The following is a 19,928-nucleotide window of genomic DNA, read 5'->3' as shown; positions in this document are numbered from 1 at the left end:
AAAAGTAACTTAAACAGCTTCTATTTGTATACTGATGCTATATTTACATTTATTAAATATTACATTCCCTTCAGTACTATAGATGTGTTGTAGACATCTATAGCACTACAGACACGGGGATCACATGAGTAAAAATATTAATAGTACTGACTTAACAACTGATTCAGCTTCTGGTTTAGTTAATTTTCTGGTTTATAAGCAAAACAGTAAAACAGCATCCGCCATAATACAGATCCAATAGCACAAAAATTTAGTGTTCACATTCAACTATTACTATTAAAAAACATCACACGGACAGCAAAAAGAGCCCCTGCTCTGCGCTCTCCACCTCCCACAGGATGCAGCAAGAGCCAGAATCCCTGCTCCTCTCCCTGAATTCATATTCCCACCTGTGCTCGAGACCCGATTGCTACACACCATCTTGGGACATGCTACGGACATGGGCTGATTTAAGAGGGCATTGTAGGTTATCATATAAATTAGCACCAGTTAAATTTTAACAGCGAGTCTGAACTTTTACATTCCATTTATTCTAATGCATTCAAAAATATTTTAAAAACCAGGACTTATCTGAAGCCCTAGGCAGAAGTCTCAACGACTTTGGTTTATGCCAGACCAGCACCATACTCTCCCAGCACGTCAGAACTAAAGGCTTTTTTTCCCCACTTCACAGCTGTGCTGAGGTGCAGAGGCAACATACAGCGGGCCTGCAGGGTGCCCAGAGGAAGAAAGTGGACTCCACGCTCCAGCCCCAGAACAGCGCTGTCTTTCACCAACGTTAAGCGCCTAAGTTAGAAGCAGCAGACAGGTGGATGCTGGAAGGTTTTGTTAGTCCTTGCCTTGTTCTTACACCCTTTCAACAACAGCTGCAATAACCCTTAGGGCCAGCCACAAACAGCTGTTCTATGCTCATGGTTGTTGACAAACATGAGGCCTCACAGGTACCTATTTCACACTGAAAATTACATCTGCACATTGAGTTCACTGCAGTTTTGTTCAATACAAAGATGACCTTCATGCTCTTGCGATGATGTCCTTCAAATCTCCACCTGCCTCTGAATAATTCTTGGCTGTGGAGATTTCCAGGAGAAACAAATTCACTTTATTTCTTTTGTTCACCTGCCCAGTCCACGCATTTCAAACAGCATCAGAGCTCGATTCCCCACACCTCTTTACAGTTTATAATCTTTAAACAAGTTACACTGGATCCTTAAATAGCTCTCAGTGGGATGGATAACGAAGCAAAACGCTGAACCCACGCACACAAGCTTCTGACATAGTAAGGTGGCACACAGAGACATCAAAACAAGAACTATATATACACCACAGAGCTTCACATTGAAGCCCAGAGGTGAGTGCTGCCTGCTACCAGCAAACGCAAGTGAGAAATAGTACAAAATGGAAAGAACAGAAATATTTGAAAATGCTTATGATCAGGAAAAAGAAATATTATAAACTCAGGGCTTACCTGCTTGGAAAGCTGCTTTCATCATGTCTGATAAATCCAATAAAACCAAAATTTCATTTTTGGTGGCAATGCTGGTGTAGGAAGTTCCTACCACAGCCTATGGCAGCCCTGTGTTGTCCCTCCTTCTCATGCCAATGTCTAACAACTGTTTCTGCTGTCATTTTATATGCCAGACTGGGGAACTGATCTGGGCTAGAAGAGCCTCCCCGCTCCCTGAGGCGTTTCTTTATTTGGATCACCACTATCAGCCCATGCAGCCCCACAACAGCTGAAGCACGACCAGGTGAGGGGCAGCAAAAGCGGGAATGCACCTCACAGACACCTCGGCACTGGGAAAGCTTCGCCATCTTGTACTTTCCATACAACTCATGTGCTTCCTTTCAGTCCCTCTGTCCCCCCCTCTATCGTGTTCCTAATTTTCACAAAACCTTAACAAGAAACATGTATTTTTAAGGCCTATAGCTCCCTGCAGAACACAACCGAACCCAGACAAGTGAGTCCAGTGTTAGAGGGGAGCTGACACATGCACAGAAAGACAACAGTAGCACCTTGCTTCCCCAGGGAACCAGGCTAGTAACAAGCCCCATCTTACACTATCTGTACAAGCTATGAGGTGAAAACAACTCCTAAGAAGTCACTGTAATAACGATTCGGTCAAATGCATTTGTATTACTACCTACGTGGCAGGATGCAGAACAAGGACTGGTGAGAAGGCTGGGGACAGCAGGGCCAAAGCACCAGCTATTTAAATACTGCTTGTTCTCCTTCTGGAAAACTAGTGCACACTTCTGGCTTGTGCTCTGGGGCTACTGCACGGTATTTCTTCCCTCATTCCCAGCCTGTGCTCTTCTCTGCTCTGGCATTTGAAGGTAGAATTAGAGGCATCCTATAAGTGCCCGTGATTTCTGGATGTGATAACCCAGGATATTGCTCTATATGTACCACATGCTTAGCTTGCGGCAATGAACCATTTCTATAGCTACCTTTGGAGTATCAAAGATTTAAGATTAAGTCCAGTAGTCCATAGAAATGCAGAATATTTTGTTTGGCTTTACTCACCTTAGCACCAGCTTATAGTTCCACCCAGTGATCAATGAAAACAAATCTGGTTTTCACAGTAGTTCCTCTATAGCTGCCCAAAGTATTATAAGAGAGTCATTTGAAAAGGTTCATGACAAAGAATGATTGGACTGAAAAAAATATATGGAAATCTTTTTACCACATTTATATTTCTGAATTGTTTAAAATAAAGACAAATTATACCTAGTTTTTAATGATGTGCTAAGAGATTGTTTTAGGCATCTCATTCATGAGGTAATTGGTACTATTATGAATCTGCATCTGCTCTTTTCTGTGGCAGCAATATGAAAATTAAATGTCTACACGTTATACACACAGACACAGCCATGTGACCGCATAGCACTGGGAAGATTACCTACTGCTTCCCACTTATTCAGCTCAGGGTTGTATTTCTCAATACTCTGCAGATACGTTCCTTTTGAATAGGAATATCCTCCCGTCACGTAGATGTATCCGTTCATAACCACCGCACCACACTCCATCCTTCTTTCCATCATGTGAGCCATCTGCTTCCACTCATTTTGCTCTGGGTCATAGCAGTCCGTGATCGTGGTCTGTCCACCCACAAAATAGATCTTGTTTTGTAATGTAACTGAACACAATCCGTATTCTTCGGGAAGAAAGGAACACAGTTCAACTCAGCATGATGATGTTAAGTTAAACTGCAGATACATGACAAACATTGGGCACCACTGAGGGCGGCTGAGTTTCTTCACTGAGCTTAGGAGACACCTTAGGATTTTCTGCCACACTTGGTAAAAGCAAACTCAAGGCGTTACAGAAGATATAGACATAAACACCAGTACTTAGTGAGAATTGCTTTAAAAACTGTTACTCTCATGGAACTATGTAGAACACAGAGAAATTCTTTTAAAATTCATATAAATTATTTTTGCCAAATGCCTATGAATAGATAGATTTTATAGAAAGTTAGTTTACTATATTATTCAATAGAACGCAGCCATTCCTTAGTTCAATATTTATATAGTGACTGGTATAGAACAGATGCTTGAAGAGGGTCTTCCCTTCCCCTCTCAGAGTGTGGAAATGGGAGATGATCCCACTCTGGCCCTTGCTGCCCTAAAGGCATTGCTCCTTTTATTAGGAACATGCCAGAAATGCTTAATTGGGCTTAAAGACTCTCAGATACAAGTAATCAAATCAAGCTCTGTGCTCATTACAGAAATTATTGTTTACCTGGATGCGGACTTGTGGTGACTATACTCCACTCATTGCTACCTGAATGGTATCTCTGGATTTTATCATAGGTGCAGCTTCCCCTATACCCATAATGACCTCCGGTTACGTAGATGACTTCATGCAGGACACAGGCAGTGGCATTTCCAACACCTGTACACAGTGTGAAAGTCACAACACACCTTCAGACTGCACATAATAACCACGGTCACTTCCATCCATAATCCCATTTCAAATTACTTGTTAATTAATATTCCAGGGTGAAATTATGCTTGCAAGTATTTAACTGAACGTGAAATTAAACAAACTTGTCAAGACACCTTATTTTACAAGCATAAGTCAAGAGCAATTACATAAAACTGCAGTAACTGATACATATTGCATATAATAGAGCCACACAATATTTCACAGAACTTTTATGTAGTAATTAAAGACACATTGTCACACTGGTTTTGCAATAGGGAATTACTTTCAATACTTCACTAAGTTAAAGAGATTTTAAAAAGTCACTCATATGGCAAGGACAAAGACAATGAGAGTTGAGATCATTCAGTGTCTTGGGGTATCTTTGCTGTTACTTTTAGTCTTTCTCACGGTATTATTAATTATGCTATTGTATAAACAAGGACACAAGCAGAATGGAGCCATGTTAACTCTGTCTCCAGGAGAACAAAACAAAATAAAACAAGGCATCTGGCAAGATAAAAGGGATCAAAATTAGGAAATTAGTGTGGGGTTTTTTAAGCATATCAGAAGTTTCACACAGAAAACGGGACAAAACAACTGCACAGAATGTGTAACTGCTCACAATATTAGTGTAGCATTTCTATTTTAAAAGAAATAAAAAGAGAATAAAAGCAATGTTTGTGGAATACATACAAACAACGAAGAAAGTTGTAGGAGCGTGAGTGTTTTTTCCTGTTACAGATACCTCCAAAAACTCTCATGTATGTAGAAAAATATTATGTTGCATCAACTCACAGTAAAATATCATATTTGTAAATAATTGGGTTAATTTATAAAAATGTATTATAAAATGTATAATTGTTTATAAATTTTGTAACAAAATAACGCCCTTTAGCTAGGGTGTGATTCAAATTCATACATTTTTAATAAATCACTATTTTGGTTGCTAGAAACAGGTATCAGTGCTTTCCATTATCCTCACACTAAAGATTAAACTAAGGATCCTGAACAGATGATACACTAAAATAGGAGGAAACTGTATGCAAGAAGTTTTAAATGAAGACGACACTTTTATAAATTATTTTCTGTGCAATCTTAGTAATCTGGTCTTATATTAAAATAATATAAACCCTTTATTGGAGCTTGCTCTTTTACCATCTACTGAATGGACTCTAATCCCAGGTAGTTTTCTGGTTTCTTTCTAATTTGAACAGAAATTTTACTCCTGAAAGAAGGCAAAATTAAACTGAAACTACCACTTGCTTTTCCACCCCAGTGTTCTGTCGCACAGTCCAGCACAGCATTTGGGTATTTGCAGTCATTTGGCTGGTCAAGACCTGAACCAAAGCCCACCAACGTTAACAGGAGATTCCCATGGACTTCCCTAGAACCTGGATCAGGCCCTAAACACGTCTATAGCACTTAAGTGGCAAACGCAAAAGGATCAATGTTTGAGGCAGGCGCCGTACAAAAGCTTACCTACCTTTGAGCATGTTTGCAATAGGAAACCATTTCTTTTTTAAAGGGTCATAGAACTCAGCTTCTTGCACCGGAGCTCCCTTTCGGTAACCACCCAATGCGTAGATGCAGCCGCTAACGGAAACTGCACAGTGGTAATACCTTGCATCAAGCATGGGGCAGCCTTCTGTCCATTCATCTCTCTCGCTGTTATATATCCATACAGTGTCAAGGGCTTCAATGCTCTCTGTTCTGTAACCTCCTGTCACATATATGTCTGGTCCCAAGCTAGTGACCCCATAGCTCTCTCTGGTGTGATCCGGCATCTCTGTTCCCTGGACCCACGTGTTGGTTAAAGGATCCCAAACATGCACTTCTGATAAGGGATGCCAATAATATCCTCCAATCACATACATGGCTGCAGTGGGTCTTCTGGAAAGACCTTTGGGATTGGGGTTCAGGGCATTGTATACGAGTGACCTTATCTTATTGTCATTAAGTTGGCATTTTTTTTGTAGGCTTAAAGCTGACCTCAAATACATGTTATCTAAGTCTACTTTGATGCTGCTCAGCAGTTCATAGATATCTTCAATTCTTTCTTCCACATTGTGTGCAACCCACTTAACAACAGCTTCGACAGCTGCCTCTTCTTTCCAAACATTGAGATTCTCTCTGGAGAGAATGTAAGAGAGCTTCTCCTTGCCAATGTCCAGAAACTCTTCCTGTTTCCACACTTCTTCAAACTGCCATAACAATATCCTCCTGGACTCTTTTTCTAGCTCCGAGCAATCATGGTATTCGGCAAAGGAGTGCATCCCTATGCAGTTGTCAGTATCTAAGTGCCTCACCAGAAACTGCTCACAGGCTTTCTTTACTGACACGAACTGGAGGAGGTCTGCAGCCTGGAGTAGGCTTTGGACATTTCTCTTTGTTATCTGGATCTGTGATGTGTATGCATAATTCACAAGGGCTTCCAGTACTGCATGGCTGAGCCCGGGAAGTCTGATCTGGTTTTTAGATTTCTCTTTCATATCAGCTGTAAACATGGCTTTAAAATAATTGCTGCAAGCCGCTAAAGCGGCTCTGTGGCAGTGGAAGATGACCCCCGAAGCACACTGCAGGGTGATGTCAGTGAACAGCCCGTCCAGGTAAAATGCCCGGAACGCCTCCAGGAAATCGGCGGGGTGAGAGGAGTCCTTGTAGAGGTACACGTAGTCCTCCTGCCCGGCCACTGCCATCGCCCTGACCCGCGCACAAAAGCGGGCAGCCGGGACGCACCGAGCGGGGCCGCCGGCCGGCACCGCCGCGTCGGACTCCCCGCGGCTTTGTCCGCGCCCCGCCCGCGGACCGGAGAGCCGCTCCGCGAAGCCCCGCCACCCGCCGGCTACGGGCCCGCCCCGCGCCCGCGCAGCCTCCCCGGCGCGGTACTTACGCCCGTGCGGAGCGCGGCCGCGGCGAGGAGCGCTCCTAGGCCCGTGGCGGCCCCGTGACTATCTTTGGAAGAGCCGCGGGAGGCGGCGGGGCCGGAGCGGCAGCTCCTATTTTGGTGCCCCGGCCGCCCGCCCTGCCCTCCCCCGCGGACCCCTCCGAGAGGTCAGCGGGCCCCGGCGGCCCAGCCCGGCCCCCGCCCGCCGGCTCGCCCCGGGGAAACTCCGGCCTGAACCGCTGCTGCTGCCCTGGGGCTCCCCACCCCCGGGGGCAGAGGGTTAAAAGGCTGACTGCGATGATGACATCAGGCCCGGCCGCTGTCGGCCGTATTAGGGACAGAAGCAGATGCCTGGGGAGCGTCACCAGCTTGGTGGCTCTCAGCCACACAACAAAGCAAGGGGGCCTCTGACTGCCACTAACAGCGACCTGAAGCGGCCTCTCACAGAGGCACCCACTCTCCCAGGCGCCCGGGGGAGACACGCTAGCACTGGCAGCAAGCTCCTGGGATCCCCCCCTTATAGAAAGGCAGGATTTGAGAAGGGGCAGCCAGAGCTCTCCTGCAACAACTTGAACCTGGCAGGGTGCAAAGAACAGTCACAAACTCTGCTGACAGACTCCAACTATAAGCAAATTATTCAGGAAGAAGGCTATATTGGCATTTACCACTTCCGAAAGCATGGTTCACAATTTAAAAAGTCTTTTTCTTCTCTGCTAGCAAAACATTTTCTGCAATGGACATCTTTTAAAGTATTTGAAGCACAGCATCCTCTGGGTTTAAAAAGCTGTGCTCCCTCTGTCATCTGCAGCAGGGTCTGGATCCAGCAGCCAGGCTCCTCCTGCCCTGGCCAGAGCTCTCCTGGATTGAGAGGATTGGCAGCAGTTTCTCCTACCAAAAGGAGGTAGATATTTTTTGTTAGTAGCTAAGTGCCAGCAATACCCAAAAGGAGAGCTCCTGCTCTACACAGATTCTTCAGCATAAACAAAAGGTGGAATCTGAACTGTAAAGCATATATGGATATACCCCTCTGCCATCCTTCCTCACATGCTAACCGTGCGAAAGGACTCAAACTTGCCCTTGGCCTTTACGTAGTAACATGAGATCTAAATAAGCTGATTAAAAAAAAAAACCCAAACAACAAACCCTTCACACACTGTTGCCTTCTGTTTTTCAACCACTCTTGATGCATTGTTAGCCCAGGAAATCGGAGTTTGTGGTGTAACCCAGGAATCAGCAGTAGACCTGCTTTCTCTGACCTGGGCCTGTCCCTCAGCTACATTACTCACTCCATTTCCTTCTCTGGAGCATTCTCTTGTACAGCCCCGGTCTGTTTATACATCCCCATGCCAACAGCTTTGTTTTGCTGTGGTTTTGCACTTTCCATTTTGTAAACTTCCCACGGACAAGCATGAACTTCTCCCAAGTCTTGGCCATCCTACTAGCACGTAACACTAAGGCGAAGTATTCTTCACAGTAGCTGCTGTACGACAGCAGACCTGTTACCATGCAGAAAATTTTGCATACGCACATACACCTTCCTTTACACATTTCTTTTTACCTCTTTACCTACGCCATCTCCCTCCCAGACAGCATGTTGATTTAAACTGCCAGCAAGTCTGGAGGTCAGCAACACTTAGCACTGAACATGCATCCTGTCAAGGAGCTTCTTCCTTTCTCTTTTGGCTGGGTTACCACTTTAAACCAGCTTCACCCTTTGGAAATACTTATCTCCCCTCCCTTATACCCAAATGTGGAAAAATTTGGTAACTGTAGTGCTTCAGAAAAGTTCTCTTCTTATTAAAAAAAAAAAAAAAAAACAAAAACAAACCCCGAAGACCTCATATTAATAGCTTAATGGCCTACCTACTGGAATTGAAAAATTTCTTCTGTCTCCAACATGCACTTTGTCTAGCAAATAGCAACAGCTCTACCCTCTACTTGAAGTGATTAGATCATAATTGCTAATATTTCAAGTAGTCTACTTTGCTTAATCCACTCTCAACTCCTGCTTCGGTACTTCCATCAAAACCACAAAAAACACCCCTTTTTGAGCATGAAGATGAATTTCTCACTCCATTTCTCACTCTCACAGCAAACTACAAGGTAGGTTCCTCAAGGCTAAAAGAACAGGAGTTAATATAAGTGGAAGAAAAAGCTGCATCATTATTCATATACTAGTTTGTTTTTAAGTAAGCAGTAACTGAGATCTGTGGAAAAACTGAAAACAAACTGAAAGCAAGCTGTCTCACAACTAAGTTCTGAAAATCACAGAAGAGATCAGCACAGAATCAGGAACATTCAGCAGCACATCTAGAATGAAGGAGACACACGACTTAAAATAAGTAACCATACAAAATTGTACTATGCAACTGCCATTACCATTCTTTTGTGTGACCTGTAAATCCGAGAAAAACCTGCCACAACTGAGACCCACCAGTTCTTCAGATGCTGTCTTGGTGCTCTTGCATGAGACAATAGGGTAAGATCTCCAATGCAAACATTGACAACAGACTGTTCAACCTTCTACAGTTCATTAAAATGGACGAAGGGCTAAAAGCAGGACCATTTACAGGAAAGTATTCAAAGGAAATCTTAACTTATACACTATCAGCCTGAAAACAGGCAAGACCACTCCTAAAAAATCTTCAGCTGAGGAAAAGAAGGTAGTGGCAACATCAAATGTTGGTAAAAAAGTGAGAACAATGCTGCACAGAAAACAGAGGAAGACAACTACAGCAATCGCAGGCTGCTCAGCTACACCTTAGACATCTGCAACCAAAGTGCTGCAAAAGTTGGACTAATTTCTCAGTTAAGCACTTAAGCTAAAACAGACATCAGTTCAATAGCAGGCTACATTATCATTTTGGACCTTTTGTGGAACTATAAGGAGGAAAACATTTGGCATGAAAATACATTATTTAACTTTAATGAGACTTATTTTTAATATCTCTGTAGGCACAGCCCAACTCTTGGGGCTCATCTCACTGTGAGTGGTAAGGAGAAAGACTGCATGTTCGCAAATGATTCCTTAAACTATTTAAGGACAGAACAATTCTGTTGAAGTTAAAATGGACATAGATGTTCCCTCCCATCCTGTAAAGGAGGATTATACTATAGATATGGATGACAGTGAATAGGTAAAATCAGTGTAAAGACATATACATATGCACCATTCTGTGGGCCTATGCCTTGCAGCTGAAACCCAGCAAGAAAAAAGCACCTGGCTGACTCAGAGCTGTCAGCATGGAAGATCAAACCAGCATTGGTTCTATACGGAGTGGCAGCAGCACACTGTCAGGGCAGTGGTCAGGAGAATGGGAGGGTGGCTTTTTTTTTTTTTTTTTAACAGAATAGCAACATCCTTACTGCTCTCCAGAAGAGAAGGGGTCTGACTGACAAAATAAACAAAGGTGTTATTCAAAGGCTGACACCTACACTTGTGTTCACTCTCTCCAGACCCTGATGAGAATGGGTGTCTGATGACACACAGGTCACCAGACTATATTACACAAATCAGGTGTGTTGCTTTTGTCAGAGACAATAACTTTTATTGCCTTTACAATACAAGATAATACAAACTATTAAAAAGTAATTTGGTTTGGTAAAATATTTAATGTATTGAAAATATAAATGCATCTTCAGATCAAACAAGATTACAAGCATACCAAATAATTTACAAAATTAAACATTTATCCTGATCAAAGAAGTATAAAAGCCAACAGTTCTGGAACCATGCTCCTGGCACCTAATGTTTTGCAAGTAAAGAATTTCATTCTTTTGTGCACTAATCCTACTCCTTCCCCTAAGTGCATGGAACAGAAAAGGTCAGTTATGTCGCTGGTAAAGGCTTGGGGGGGTGTTGGGAGCAGGAAGACTAAGAATAATGGCAATTCCTCTTGCAACCCCTCTTCTCCACTTACATTGCAATGTGTACTATGTTAGAAAGCCATTTTAACTTCACTTTCCCGCTACTGCCAAAATTGAACACAAACAGTTTTATGTTGTGTTTAAAAAACAGAAGTTCAGACAACAACACAACTTTACGATTTTGTGCTTTTACCACATGCAGTTTTTCTCTCCCAGGAAGATAAAATGTAACTACATTACTTTCCTTTTATCATTTGAATTATTCCTTTATAAGCAGTTTCAGATAAGACATAATGTCAAGAGCAGATGACCAAACCACAACAGAACACGCTACAGGACTGAGATCTTGGGCCAGTTGAGAAATCTTTTTCTCCAATGTATACCCCTGCCTGGGCATAGCAATATCATCCTTCTTCAGAAACATTACTGGACATAAGTCATTCCCACCATCACCTATATATACAATTTGTGTATAACTTACTCCTCGCTCCAACTGTTTATCTAGAAATTCCTTTAAAACTTTCCTTTTGCAAAGGTTTTTAGGGCACTTTGCACAATGATGAGCATGGAAGTTCTGTACAGTAAGACAGCCAGTACTGCTGAATACTGCAGGGTTTGTAAACACTTCATCAAACACCTTATGGAAGTCAGCAGCTTTCAAAATCCAGTCAATAAATACTGTATTAGAATCTGAAACAATTATGCAGTCAAACAACTCTTTGTTCTTGCCAATAAAACCCAGAAGATCTACCATTCCTGCAGTGAAAGGAATTGTTGTCATAGTTCTTTTCATCTCATCTTCTTTGACGCCATTGTCCCCCAAGTAGACAAAGACTCTGCCCATATATTCTGTCCAATGTCCTGGTCGGTAGGAGTTTCTTAATCCATTAGGAAGTTTTTTCTCGGGAGCACATTTCACAATCCAGGTATCACTATTTTCATCTACGATTGTATGGTCAAAATCAAAAACCAACAGAAATTTCATCGCTGTCAGAAAACAGTTTCCAAAACAAACAAAAAAAGAGAATTATTTATATAAATAAAGTACTCAATTCCTACCCTGATCTCGTGCTCAGAAGAGAAAAATTCTGCAAGAAAATGAAGCATTAGGACAAATATCTAAACAAAGTAAACTATTTATGGCCACTACAGCTATGGGAAGTTGTGCTGAAGCTAAAAAAAAGTGATCTGAAAAGGTCAAAGTTCTAGTTCAGTATCAAACTTCTGTTCAAAATAGACAATGAGAAAGTATCTAAACTCATGCTGCATAGTTACTAATACTTGCTAACACAGAGTCAATCTTCCAGTACTTATGCACCATCAGTGTGACCAACAGTTCGAAGTTTCTTCATCATCACTTGCCAATACAACCAAACTAGGATTCTCCTGGCAAACTGCCTTAAGAAATATTTCAAAAGGAAACTACTACTGAACAGGCAGAGTCAGTCTTTTTAAGAAGGGCACACCAAATCAAAACAGCCAACAAAAAGAAATACTGCCATTTGTGGATCTCAAAAAAACCCAAACCCCAAAACAACAAAAAAATCGGTCTGCTTGCTGTAGTCCTGCAACTTCAGTACCTACAGCCCTTTGCTACGGAAATCCCAGGAAGCAGGAGACCCCTCATCTGGTACTTAATGCCGTTCCCTCACAGGTACGTCCTCTCACATCTCTAACGCGAGGGCCGCCGCTTCCTCAGCCCCAGGCGTCCCTCAGGCCCGTAGCCAGCCTAGGCCGCACAGCCAGAGGCAGCCCCCACCCAACCGCAGCACAGCGGCGGTTTCCGCCGCCTGCCCGGGGCGTAACGACCGGGCCGAGGAGTAAAGCAGAGCTGCTACCCTGGCGGGAGCGCCGGTAACACCCAAGGACCTGGGCGAGACGCGGGGGGGGGAAGCCGGGAGGCAGCACCGCACGGGGGTCTCCGCAGGGGACCGCAAGCCCGTGAGGGACAAGGACAGAGTCGGCGGGGCCGCGCAGAGCCGTTACCGCGCGCGCCGCCCGCCAACAGCCGCACGTCTCTCGACCCACCTCCGCAGCCGCCACTTCCGGCTCCTTCCGCGCGAGTCCTGTCCGTCGCTCGCCACTTCCCTCAAGTCCACGTCATCACGTGACTCTCCCGCCGCCGCGTTGCCCGGCAACGGCGCGCGTACACAGGCGGCGCGACTCGGGGCCATGGCGGCGGCGGGGCCTGGGCTCCCCCGCAGGAGGCGGCAGCGGCCGGCCCGTGAGTGGGGTCCCCCGCGCGGGCACCGGGACCGGGGGGAGGGCGCTGCACCGGCTGCACACGGCTCCGGGAGGCTGCAGGGGTGTTCCTTGTCTGTAGGGAGAGCGTGTCAGTCTGCGCTCACTTTTGGCAAGGCTTCCTTCACCTTGGACAGAGGGAGAAGATCAGGTCTGGTCCCCACCGTAAGACAAACAGATCAGCAGCTGCAGCTGAAAAACAGACTTTGACATAAGTATCGCTGTAAGAGGAAGCCTTACACGTGTGTGCAAACCTAACACAACAAAGAAATGCTAATCTTTCCAACAAATCGAGAAACTGTTCTACAAGCCAGATCTATTTTAGTAAATACGGTGAGTGCGCAGGACAAGGGTGGTAAGGCACAGCCTCTGCCCAACCTGCCATCTCATCCAGCCAGAAAAATGTTTTCACCAATATTCCCCCTTTCCTTTTGGGAATGCTGTTCTCAGAATCATGCCCAAGTACTGCCTGGAAAGTGTTAGTTGCCACAAACCAAACCTGTGCATACACACAAACAGGGAAGGGGACAAATGAGCAGTTAAGTCATTCAGCCACAGCCCAAGTATGTACACTGGCCATAGTTAGCCTACAGATAGCCTGTCTTAGCCCTGGGGGTAACTTGGTGGTGTTACTGTGCAGGAACTCAAATCCTGATACAGGTTTGAATATAGGATTTTCTGATATCAAGTAATCTCAGTATCCTTTCTTCTCTGCACAGCATCACATCAGTTAGAAGAAAATAATGTTCTAGATGATTATTTTCTTCCAAATGAAGTAGATCTTCATCAGGTAATTGTATTGCCAAAAGCAGAATGGGCAAGGATTCAAGACAATCTCGGCAGCACGACTAGAGAAGCAGCACGCATCCTTGCTGAGAAGAAAGAACGGGAAGAAATGCACTTACGCTCCAAAGCAGCTGTAAAAGACTGGCCCAATACGATTATGGTAAGTACAAGATACATTTGTAAAAAAAGGGGTTCATTTTCATATATGCAAACCCACTCATGATAACATTTCTAGCTGTACTCCCTTTGTTTAACATTTGCTTTTATACATGCATTTTAACTAAATTCCATTTAGATACATTTAACATCTAACATCAACATTTTTTTTAATTAAAGCTAAAATGCAAAATTAAAAAACCCCCAAACATTTATTACCTTCAGAATGCTTTATACGTTTTTAATCCATGTGCTTTAAATGTGATTTCTAATTTTATCTGCACTGTAGGGCCTGGCACAACGGAAACTTAAAGCCAAACAATTACGTGAAGAAAGGGAAGAGGAAGAAAGAAAATTACTTGATTTAGAAGAAGAACAGTTCCAAGCAGCAAAACGGAAGGAGGCTATTGATCATGCAAAAAACTACCTATACTATCAAAATGAAAGAGTGAAAGGGTTGCATGTTTGTTGACCACTTATAATTTTTAAATTCAAATTGTACTGAATTTCTTTAAGCACTTCTGAACATACAGATTACTTTAAATGTTCTCTTGCAGAGTGCACTTCTACTTGCTGAGGTCCTAAAAGAAAGAGATGCTCAAGTTGAATTTAAAAAGTTAAAGTCAGATGTTAACAAAAAGAAGGATGAAGAAAAGGAACATGAACTTAAAGAAGCTATTCTTGGAGAGCAAGAAAAGGCACATCAGCGTTATATGAATCAACAGGCACTCCGCAGAGATCAGCTGGAACAGTAAGTAATAATTAATCAAAAGTAGCTATTATTCACTTGAACTCTCTTCTCCCAAATACATTCTACAAGGTTTTTACAGAAACTAGCTAATAATTTGATTCACAAATGCAACACTTCTTTAAAAGAAAAATCCAGAGTGCCACAAAAGGGAAAAGCTGTGATATGCAGTGTCTTTTATTTGCCAACAGTCTGCATGTAAGTTGTCTCTGGTAGGCATCAATAGGTTTTAGTCAAATCGCTATTCAAAAGTTGTTACTGAAAGTCTATTTTAACTCAGTTTTGGTCCGAGAAAACGAAAAGGTTAAACCAGATTTTCCATTTGTCCATAACTAGATTCCAGAGAATGCATCACTGCCATCTCCATTCTTTCTCTCAGCTCTTACAGAAACCTTATGGAGGGGTCCCCAGTGGTATTTACGGGACTGGCCCTGGTGGTCTGATAGAAGGAATCAAATTCCCTGAGGCAGAGGAAGGGCTCAAAGTCTGGTCTCACATATTCCAGGTCTAACACATAAATCCTTGCAGAACTTAGTATAGAACACTACCAGTTTAAGCTGTTGCCTGTATGCCCAGAAGGAGAAGCATAGATATGGTGGCATTTACCAGGGAGATCTTGTTCACTGAGGATGCTGCAGAGATAGCCCAGAACATTATGAATGCAGCAGTGCTAACAGGTCATTCAGATGAAACTTCTTACCTCTAGACTACAACCTGTGAGCACACCATAGCTGATTTCTGGTCAGAGGACTGAGGGCTACCATTACAAACAATGATGCTATTTTTCACCTCTGATATTCTTTAATTCAATGTATCACATCCTTCAGTGCAAGGTACCTGTGGTTACGCAGAATCCCTATCCATTACTTCATGTGATCCCTAGCCCGTTTATTCAGCTCCTTTTCCTGATTCAGAATAAAGGAGCACAAGCATCAGGCAGATCTGGCCAAGCTAGAAGACAAAAGAGAAGGGGAACAAATCCAGAGATTGAATCAACTGTACCACTTGGAAATTCAGAGAAGAATGAAGAAGGAACAGGAGGAAAAAGTTGAACGCCAGCAGCTCTATCATGTAAGTAACAGGAAAGCAGACAGTTCAAAACGCTTTTTTGCCTTGGCTGGCTGGAGTGAAACAATGGCATTCATATATCTAAATGGACCTAGTGGCAACAGGAGGTTTGCTGACAGCTTCAGTAGCATTGGATCATATGTCTACCCTGTCAGTTGCAGGCCATGTCTTTCCTCTGTGCTTTTGAGAAAGGCCTCTTGGAGGCAGGTCCCTCCTCTTGTCTGAAGGATTGGCACCTGATGCTTTGACTGATGTATGATTAAAAAGTCTACTGTAGACATCAAGGAATATTCTCCTTGACTTTGACGACGTTGAGAACTGGATTTAAGTTCCACATACCTGCTGGTTTAAGCCCATTTTTCCTTGTTAGGAAGAGGGAATAGCCTGAGTCTCAACATAAGAGTTTCTTTTTAACTTGTCTTTCCCTTTATGAGTGGAGAGGTTTACAAATTTAGTCAAGATGTGCTGCCTTCTCTCTTCACCTTTAAAGGCATCTTGTTAAATGCAAACTAGAAATGCCTCAGAACAGTTCTGGCCAGCATACAAAAACCAGTTGGTTTTTTTACATAAAATTATGGAAAACTCAGCCATGATTTAGATTAAGCTTTCAGACTGGGATAGTTTTAGATAGGTGGACCAGGAGCAGCACGGTCTGCCTGTGTGTTGGGTGGGGTTGCACAGTCCCATTTCTCTCAACATCCCCCTCTCCCATGTGTGTGAATGGGAGCAAGGAATAACGCTCACAGCATTGCATAGCAATTTGTTTGTGTAATGGGCCGGAGAAGCAGCTGTTCAATGCTCAATTCCCCTTCTCCTTCCTCATATCTACTATCTTCTCTTCATGCATGTTTGAACAGGGAGGCAGGAGTAAGTGGAAGTACTGAGAATCCCTTTCTTCTCTTCTCTCTTTGGAAGAAACACAAAGAGAGACAACAGGGTGTGATTCTTCTAAGTTGCTACCCCAGGCCCAGATTTTCTGAACTTCATCGGTTATATCAGGACCATTTTGCCCATGCAGGAGCACATAACTGACCAGAAAATTATCAAAGCAGTAGAGGAACAAAAACAAAGGGAAGAAGATGATCGGATTAAAGCTCATTTTAAAGCAAAGGAAACTATTGCCAAGCTGATAAAACAGAAAGAAGCTGAAATGCGTAGGTAGGTACAAAGCCAGAGTATAAATTGTAAATAAAAATTATACTGTAGTCATATTCAAATCTTTTAGACTGATGATGTAACACAAACCACAGTTATTCTAAAAATTAAATTCTACTGATAGGGACAGTAGAGAAATCAGGAGAAAAAGGAAATTCTTTCACAAGTTCCTTAGTAATTGGTATGGGGGGGGGAGTGAACTCTCCGCCCTTCAAAGTACAAAAACTTACAGAAGTGCAAAGCTCTACACCAGTGGGCTGGGAACAGTGAATTTCCATATGGCCTGCCAAGCCTCCACTTCCTCAACAATTAAAGATAATTACAATCCTTGATGAAAGTATTTTTGGGCATAAGCTATATTTGCCTGAGTCAGATCAAGAAAAATAATTTGACTTCTTAACTAGGCATCTATATTAATTAATTATTATTTATTAATTGTGTTATTATTAAGGGAAGATGGCTTACCAATTTAATAGTGAGGGTACAGCATGAAGATACCATTGAGCCAATATAAGAGCTCCCTTCTCTTCCTACTTCAGTCCAATACTCCCAACATTTCTCTTCTGCTGGCAAGATGCTAGGGAGACTCCTCTCTGAGTGATCCAGCTCATTATTGCAACAGCAAGCTAGCGTTACAAGAATACAGGGAACATTTATTTGCTAAATCAAATAATTAAAAAAAACCCCACCCACAAAACAAAACAGGAGGAACGCAAGGCTTTGGGTGGGTGGGCTGGCCTGTCTGGCAAAAGGAGGGAAGACTAGAAGTAGGATTGCTGAATTTGGTAGCAGTAATGCTTCAGGTAGACCCAGGCGTGTACCCTGGTATGTTATGGTAGCTCATGTTCTTCTGCAGATTAACACAGGAACACCAGGACAAAATTGTTAGCCAATTAGCTGTACAAATGAATGAGGCATTAAAGAGGGAAGATGATCGTCTTGCTAGAGACATTGCAAAAAAAGAAGCTGAACAAGAAAAAAAACGCAAAGAGAAAGAAGCAAAAGAAAAGGCAGCGATTGAATCTATTGCTGAGCACAGAGCCACTGTGGTAAGAAACCTAGCCTGTTCTTACTCCTGCTTACTTCAGCCAAGGAGCCCAGCCCAGCCCACAGCTGGTGGCACTGGTGGCTCTGGTGCCATGCGTCAGCATGCTTCAGCAGGTCTGCTGACATCTTTCCTGGGCTCCTCTCTCCCACTTCCCTGTTGGGTGCACATCTGCCAGGGCCACTGAAAACCCTGGGCTTGGACACTGGCCAGGCACAATGACTGTGCTTATCAGAACACTGATACAGGGCTGCTTCTGCTGAAAGATATGACTTCCAAGCTAGCAGGCTATCTCCTTGGTTAACTTTTTTGTGTATTTTGTAAAATACAGATGAGGATGAAAGTGGAAAAGGAGAGAGAGGAAAAAGCAGAGGGTAAAAAAGAACTTCATGCATTAATGGAAAAGAACCGCATCTACCTGGAAATGGAAAAAGCCAAGAAACAAAGACAACGTGACATAAACATGGAAGTACAGAAAATTCAGATCCAGCAAATGGTAAATAGAAGAGCTCTGTCAGCCGCTTCAGAAAGAAGCCCACACCTAAACCAACAGCACTAGCTCCTGCCTGAGAAGAGAAAGAGGAAGCTTGCTGTGTTTTGTTTGGGGTTTTTTATTTGCTGGTTTTGGTTTTTTGGGTTGATTTTTTTTTTTAGTCACATATGCTCCGCATATGCTGGTGTTGGGGACCAGCCTCCTCCCAGAGCAGTGATGCAAGTCAAGGCTGGTTTGCAATGACGGGTCACATCCTGTCCTGTGCCAGTATGTACTACTGCTGCTCTCTTATCTTCTCGGCAGTTCACCAAAGAGCAGCAACTGATGCTGATGTTCACTCCGCTATTTAATGTACCCTTTTTGGGGGGGGGGTATGGCAGGGGAGTGAAGTGAGAAGGGATGATATTTGACAAGTATCAACTAACATCACTGCAGATTTCCTATAAGCTTTTACTCTCTCCAAGTTTTAAGGGATAGTTATGTTGTGAAAGAAATATTAAGCTTTGTTATTCCCTTTTCTTCATCAGGCTGAAAAGCAGGCAAAAAACCAGCAGGAAAAGCAAGCAGACTTAGACTATGATGCTGAGAGAGAGGTTATTGCACTTTGTAAGGAGCGTGAATTTCAGAGCTATGCAAAGCAAATAATTGAATCAGAGTCCAAGACTACACATCATCTTTATCCTCTTCTCAAAGCATCCAAAGATGGACGAGGACTTGGACACGGGCCATTTTCCAGAGGAAGGGAAGGAATAAATACTGGTTTTCAAGCACAGGATGGTGCTGGGACCCAGTTACCCTGCTGTAGCTCTACTACTGCTCAAGAAGTTAAAAACATGAAAAAATATTGAGACTATCCAGCAAGAAAAGGCAGAAGCAGTTTTCATGTGGTCAAAAAAATACCATTTTTAACCTTATGGGCAGAGTTAAACTGTAAATTATCTATATCAAATATATGTTATGAATCTGGAAGTCCATTTGAAAAAAAAATTTGCAAGAGAACTGGTTATATTCTCAAAAATCCCCAGCTTGTATTTCATGAAAGTTATTTTATTAAACTTGAGACAGAAATGCGTGATATATAATTGACCATCAGTGTAACCCGTGCCAGCTCACTATTACTGTTACATTTTTATCATTCATTATTCTAAAAATTCACTGTCCCAAGTTTTTCAGGCCCTGGATATGAATTCCCAGTTCAAAAAGGTCACATTTTTCACTAGCCCACTTCCAGTTAAGTATTTCTCATACTAGAGAAAAAAAAACCAAAACAACTTTACAGGATCTACAGGGGAAGAAAAAACAACCTAATACATGTGAAAGTTAGAATAGTTATAGTACCGCAGGTTTTATACCATCTTGTAACTACCTCTGTAAAAAAAAAAAGTCACACTATAAATTAGTTATTATATATGAAAATACAAATGTGATTTGATCATAGCCCTTAAAAGGTCACATAGGAGGCAAATAGGTCCCAATATAGTAAACAGCTCCTACAAAAAGGGCGTGGCAACAGGAACAACATAGTTGGACTGTTCTTTCAAAAAGACTAACAAT

The 19,928-nt window shown here is 42.8% G+C and overlaps 3 protein-coding genes across 11 annotated transcripts in view; 1 reads left to right on the top strand and 2 right to left on the bottom strand.

The window, feature by feature from the left end:
* Positions 1-12,773, bottom strand: part of LOC129208184 (kelch-like protein 23) — a 24,139-nt gene extending 11,366 nt beyond the window's left edge. Inside the window, exons 1-5 of one of the 9 annotated variants that reach the window (XR_008577700.1) lie at positions 5,415-6,809; positions 3,746-3,898; positions 2,904-3,158; positions 2,528-2,658; positions 24-1,070 (exon numbers count right to left, since the gene is read on the bottom strand). Coding sequence is in view for 1 of the 9 variants with exons in the window: in XM_054830507.1 (XP_054686482.1) it covers positions 2,848-3,158; positions 3,746-3,898; positions 5,415-6,627 (1,677 nt within the window). In the remaining 8 variants the exon portion in view is untranslated. Of the gene's footprint in view, positions 1-23; positions 3,159-3,745; positions 3,899-5,414; positions 6,810-12,710 lie in introns of those variants that run through there. The other 8 variants (XR_008577702.1, XR_008577701.1, XR_008577699.1 and 5 more) reach the window with 8 other exon arrangements.
* Positions 10,342-12,846, bottom strand: PHOSPHO2 (phosphatase, orphan 2). The gene is made up of 2 exons (XM_054830518.1): positions 12,711-12,846; positions 10,342-11,669 (listed from the first exon to the last, which is right to left on the bottom strand). Exon 2 carries the CDS (start codon positions 11,665-11,667, stop codon positions 10,942-10,944), a length of 726 nt encoding a protein of 241 aa, XP_054686493.1. The 5' UTR covers positions 11,668-11,669; positions 12,711-12,846; the 3' UTR covers positions 10,342-10,941.
* On the top strand, positions 12,814-19,928 carry LOC129208185 (cilia- and flagella- associated protein 210-like). Its single transcript, XM_054830511.1, has 9 exons — positions 12,814-12,906; positions 13,643-13,869; positions 14,155-14,328; positions 14,423-14,616; positions 15,528-15,684; positions 16,700-16,839; positions 17,693-17,885; positions 18,213-18,377; positions 18,902-19,928. Exons 1-9 carry the CDS (start codon positions 12,855-12,857, stop codon positions 19,220-19,222), a joined length of 1,623 nt encoding a protein of 540 aa, XP_054686486.1. The 5' UTR covers positions 12,814-12,854; the 3' UTR covers positions 19,223-19,928.

Source organism: Grus americana, chromosome 6 (assembly GCF_028858705.1).
Source record: "Grus americana isolate bGruAme1 chromosome 6, bGruAme1.mat, whole genome shotgun sequence".
NCBI lineage: Eukaryota > Metazoa > Chordata > Aves > Gruiformes > Gruidae > Grus > Grus americana.
Note: the sequence above shows the minus strand (reverse complement) of the source record. Positions and strands in the feature narration are given on the sequence as shown.

What these genes read in the sequence shown, in the direction of transcription:
- PHOSPHO2 (XM_054830518.1), bottom strand. Translation starts at nt 11,667, where the DNA reads ATGAAATTTCTGTTGGTTTTTGATTTTGACCATACAATCGTAGATGAA.
- LOC129208185 (XM_054830511.1), top strand. Translation starts at nt 12,855, where the DNA reads ATGGCGGCGGCGGGGCCTGGGCTCCCCCGCAGGAGGCGGCAGCGGCCG. An exon ending in ACTGGCCCAATACGATTATG is followed by an intron (nt 13,870 to 14,154) that starts GTAAGTACAAGA and finishes TCTGCACTGTAG; the next exon opens with GGCCTGGCACAACGGAAACT. An exon ending in CTGAGCACAGAGCCACTGTG is followed by an intron (nt 17,886 to 18,212) that starts GTAAGAAACCTA and finishes TGTAAAATACAG; the next exon opens with ATGAGGATGAAAGTGGAAAA.